A 4,613-nucleotide genomic window follows, 5' to 3' on the forward strand; every position below is an offset into this window, starting at 1 on the left:
TGGCTCCTGTGGCTCCAGGGTGTCAGGCCAGCCATAGTCGGGGACACGGTCTATCTGAAGGGGATCCTGGTACCACGGGGCCGCTCTGCTCGCTCCTGTGGAGCAGGGCCCTGGCCTTAGCTCCTTTCCCATTGGCTTTTGCAGGGAGCCAGAGAGAGGCGCTGAGAAGAAGGCCAGCGGTCCCCTCTCGCCTCCTGCAGGGCCGCCCAGCCCCCCCTGCCGTGCGGCTCGGCCGCCTGCCCTACTCCCTGCTCTTCCGTGTCTTGCTGCAGTGTCTGAAGCAGGTGAGACAGGCCTGGCCCCAGAGTGCTGCTGGTCCCCCCAGTCACCATCCGCGCCGCCCAGGAGTGCCAGGTTCCTGGCAAGATTGCAGCTCCTCCTAGTGTCTAGTGGCCTTTGAGGTTTGCCCGGGGTGCCACGGCGGGCTTCCTGCTGTGCCTCGAGCCCATCGGGCAGAGCCGAGACTTCCTGGCTGCAGGAGGTGCTTTCCCAGGGCTCAGACGTGCAGATCAGACTAACTGGCCTGGACGTGCCTGTGTGGGGCTAGGAGGGTGCACGTGCATCTTGTGAGGGGCCGGGCAGGGCAGGGCTAGCAAATCCCGGAAGTGGGGCAGGTAGAGGGAGACTCCTCGGGCCGAGACAGAGGCTGGGGGACCCAGGCCAATGAAAGGGAGACGTGGCCAGTGGTGTTCAGGGTAGGCTCTGGGGCCAGGGCAGAGGCCGGGGGCAAGGTTCTGGGGTGCCAGATCCTGGCACCAGAGGGCCTGGTGGAGAGTCCCCTGGAGCCCCTGGGTCTCCGCTTCGCAGGTGGAGTCCATGAAAAACTTTGGGGACTCACCCCCTTGGCTTGACTCTGGACGGTGGCCACTTCTCAGTGGATAGTGGCTTGGGGGCCGTGATCCCCTCCAGCGGCCATGGGTGGGGACTGGCCATGGGTCTGGGCCAGTGTTCCGGTCATAAGCCATTGGAAGGTCACTTGCTGCTTTTTCCTTCTCAATGACTGCGGTAGCTTTTCTTAGCCCCAGCTTCAGCTTCATCATAGAGTGAATCGTCTGGCGCCTTGGGTGGGCATCCATCAGGGCCCCTTGGAGACCAGACCAGGCAGGACTCCAGTGTGGGGTGAGGTCCCAGTTGGGCTCAGAGTTGGGAGGAGGAGGCTTAGGTGGTCTGCAAGGGTCACTGTCACGGTCCACGAGTAAACCTTTTATTCCTCCTCTGAGTGAGACAGCAACCCCAGTGGGTCTTCTAGTACGCTCTGTCCCCACCTCAGCAAGCGTAGACCTTGGGCATATGCATTCCTCGTGTATACGGGGCCCAGAGCTGGGTGCAGGCGTGTACTCCTGGTGTATATGGGCCCAGAGCTGGGTGCAGGCATGTACTCCTGGTGTATACGGGGGCCCAGAGCTGGGTGCAGGCGTGTATTCCTGGTGTATACGGGCCCAGAGCTGGGTGCAGGCGTGTACTCCTGGTGTATACGGGGGCCCAGAGCTGGGTGCAGGCTTACCAGGGCCCTGGCAAGCTTTCCTTGAGCTGTGTCTGCTCCTGCAGTGCCAGGACAGTCTGAGGCGTGCCTCTGGGGTCAAGGCCGCACTTGCTGAACTTAGGCCCGCCTCGTCGCCAGCGCCCCGCCCTCCCTGACAGCAGCTGTCCCCTCAGGAGACCGACTGGAAGGTGCTGAAGCTGGTGCTCAGCAAGCTGCCTGAGTCGCTGCGCTACAAGGTCCTTGTCTTCACCTCCCCGTGCAGCGTCGACCAGCTGTCTTCCGCCCTCTGCGCCATGGTGACGCCCCCACACCCCCCAGGCCGAGCTGCCATGGCCTTGTACAGCCTGGTGTGATGGGGGCGGGACCCCAGGACAGGCCCCCCCGTCCCGCGCCCTGTGCCCTGTGCCCTGCGGATGGCAGGGAGCCTCTGGGAGGAGCAAGGACCCAGGCGTGTCAGGTCAGGCCTCCGCCGCTCCAGGGCCCCTCCTGTCTGCAGCACAGGTGGCACCTCTGAGGCTGGGCAGGGGCTGTGGGGTGTCAGACACCCAGCAAGCTTGCCCTCTGTTCCCGGGTAGACATGGGAGGCCCCGGTCAAGCCATGACAGCACGGTCAGCCCTGTCCTCCCCCGACTGGCTAGTTACTGCCATGTCTCCACCTGCCCTGGTGTGTCGCTAGGTGGGTGCTGACCTGCTTCTCTGGAAAGACCGGCCTCTGCCCGGGAAGGAAGTGGTCAGGCCTGGACTTACACCCCTCTTTTGGGGGGCCTCTGCTCTCACGGGCCTCACAGCACCCTCTGGCTACTGGGTGTCCTGGTGTTGGGTGGGGGGCTTTACCTCTGGGTCTTGGTTGTAGCTTTCAGGCCCCAAGACCCTCGAACGACTCCGAGGCACCCCGGAAGGGTTCTCCAGAACCGACCTGCATTTGGCCGTGGTCCCCGTGCTGACGGCGCTGATCTCCTACCACAGCTACCTGGATAAGACCAAGCAGGTCCGCGGGGGCGAGGGACGGCTGACGTGAACGGTCCAGGGCTCGAAAGCCTGGTCTCGAGCCAGTGGGCACACGTTTCCTTGTGCGTCGCTTCATCGTAGAGTGAACGGGATGGGGTCAGCAGTCTCTGGGCAGGCAGCCAGCTCAGGCCGCACTGCAGCACCTACGGCCTGTGTGTCCAGGCTTCCTTCGAGGGTCTGGGCGTCACACAGCTGCCCTCGTCCCCTGGCCGTAGGGACAAGTGGCCGAGTGGAGAAGCAGGGCGGACAGCCACAGCCCCACCCCCCACGGCCGTCAGCTAGAGCTCAGCTGTGACGCTCCGCCCTGCTGCACGCACGCACCGTCTCAGGGAGTTCCCCGTGCCCTGACTGCCCCCGGAGAGCGACAGTCAGGTGGTGAGCCTGCCCCAGGCTCTTCTGGCCAGCAGCGTAGCATGGGCTCAGCACGTCTCTGCTGACCCTAAGCTCCTGCTGGAGGCACAGTTAGGAGCAGGCCTGAAGGTGCGACACCCAGGCTCAGCTTCAAAGAAGCTCCCCACGGGCCAGCAGGTGGCATGGTGGGTAAGGCACTGGATCCCACACAGCTGGCTCAGCAGTTCAAATCCCAGACCTCGTGGCTTCAGGATCAGGCTGGGGACATAAGCGTGCACGTCCAAACTCTTGAGAGAATAGGAGAAGGGATTGTAGCATGGCCATTCCACACAGGGGCTGATTTCTCACTTTTTCTCTGTCAGCGTCTCTCCAGCCAGTGTACACACCTATGGCAAAACACTAACAACCAAGTTGTGTTTAAAGTCGCCCCCATTAGTGTGCCCGTCCTGTGTGCCCAGCCTCACGGGCAGCAGGCTGGGTGCTCCTTGCCAGGCCCCTAGTGTTTCTAAGGGCTCAGGCTAGCTTCAGGAAAGCGAGACCCCTCCCCGGGGGTCCTGGTCTGCTGCGGCTCCATGTTGGGCACGTCCTGGGCAGGGTGAGCGCGGCAGGTGTGGCCCAGCAGGCGGCCCTTCCCTTGACGAGGCCTGGGCCGAGGGCCATGGGCCTGGCGCGTTCTGGTTCTGGGTGTCCTGGGAGCTGGGCCAGTGGGTTGGCCCTTGTGCAGGCTACGTGACTGGACTGGCCACAGTTCTGCTGGACAGGCCTTCGGGGCCCCCAGGTTGTGCCCCCTGCCCCGTGACGCGCCGCTTGGCCGGGTGAGGGGTGAGGCTGCGGGCGTGCGCCTGGGCAGCAGGACGCTCCCCCGTGGCAGGGTGGGACGGGCCGCGGGCAGCGGGCTGAGTCGGTGGCGTCCCGCAGCGCGAGGTGGTGTACTGCCTGGAGCAGGGCCTCGTGTACCGCTGCGCTGGCCAGTGCGTGCTGGCCCTGGCGGTCTGCAGCGTAGAGATGCCCGACATCATCGTCAAGGCGCTGCCAGTCCTGGTGGTGAAGCTCACTCACATCTCAGCCACAGCCAGCATGGCCGTCCCGCTGCTGGAGTTCCTGTCCAGTAAGTGCGGCTCGGCCCGGCTCTGCCTATCCGTGCCACGCGCACTGGGCCTGGGACTGGGGCCGTGTCCGGGGGAATTAAGTGTGCTGGCTGCAGCCTCGGGGCCTCCCTGCCCCGTGCTGGGAGCGTGTGTCCTCCTGGCCTCTCCGCCTCCACCCTGAGCAGCCACTCCTTGCCTGGCCGTAGCCGGTGCCCCCCGAAGCATGCCCCAGGGCTCAGCCTCCTCCTAGGCCTCCCTGTGTGCAGACCTTCCGGCTCCCGCAGCTGGGTCAGCACTCCACTGACGGGCAGGAGATGCCGGGTCACGCTGCGGGCTGTAGTCGGTCCCTGTCCCGTTTTCTTTGTTCTGTCCGCGACCCTTTAGAAAGGGGAAGGCTGCTGGGGGCGCGGGGCAGAGGCCACAGGCGGGGCCCGCGGTTCGCTGTCCCTGGGTGGCGAGCTGGGGCAGTCGGGAGGGGGTGGCTGCGCTGGCGCTCGGGGCCACAGCCTGGGCTCCCCTCACTGGCGTCTCTGGGGCCGCAGCTCTGGCCAGGCTGCCTCACCTCTACAGGAACTTTGCCGCGGAGCAGTACGCCAGCGTGTTTGCCATCTCCCTGCCTTACACCAACCCCTCCAAGTAAGCGCTGCTCACTCCGGCCCGGCCTGCGCCTCCCAGCCGCTGAC

The 4,613-nt window shown here is 65.1% G+C and overlaps 1 protein-coding gene across 1 annotated transcript in view; it reads left to right on the forward strand.

The window, feature by feature from the left end:
• The window catches only part of TSC2 (TSC complex subunit 2), a gene marked incomplete in the record, with an annotated part of 41,534 nt that overhangs the window by 21,807 nt on the left and 15,114 nt on the right, over positions 1–4,613 (forward strand). The window contains 5 exon segments of the mRNA XM_027770987.1: positions 217–284; positions 1,657–1,779; positions 2,337–2,471; positions 3,761–3,950; positions 4,473–4,566. Of these exon segments, the coding sequence (XP_027626788.1) occupies positions 217–284; positions 1,657–1,779; positions 2,337–2,471; positions 3,761–3,950; positions 4,473–4,566 (610 nt within the window).

This window comes from Tupaia chinensis, unplaced genomic scaffold, assembly GCF_000334495.1.
Source record: "Tupaia chinensis unplaced genomic scaffold, TupChi_1.0 Scaffold000178_1, whole genome shotgun sequence".
NCBI classification, from domain to species: Eukaryota; Metazoa; Chordata; class Mammalia; order Scandentia; family Tupaiidae; genus Tupaia; species Tupaia belangeri.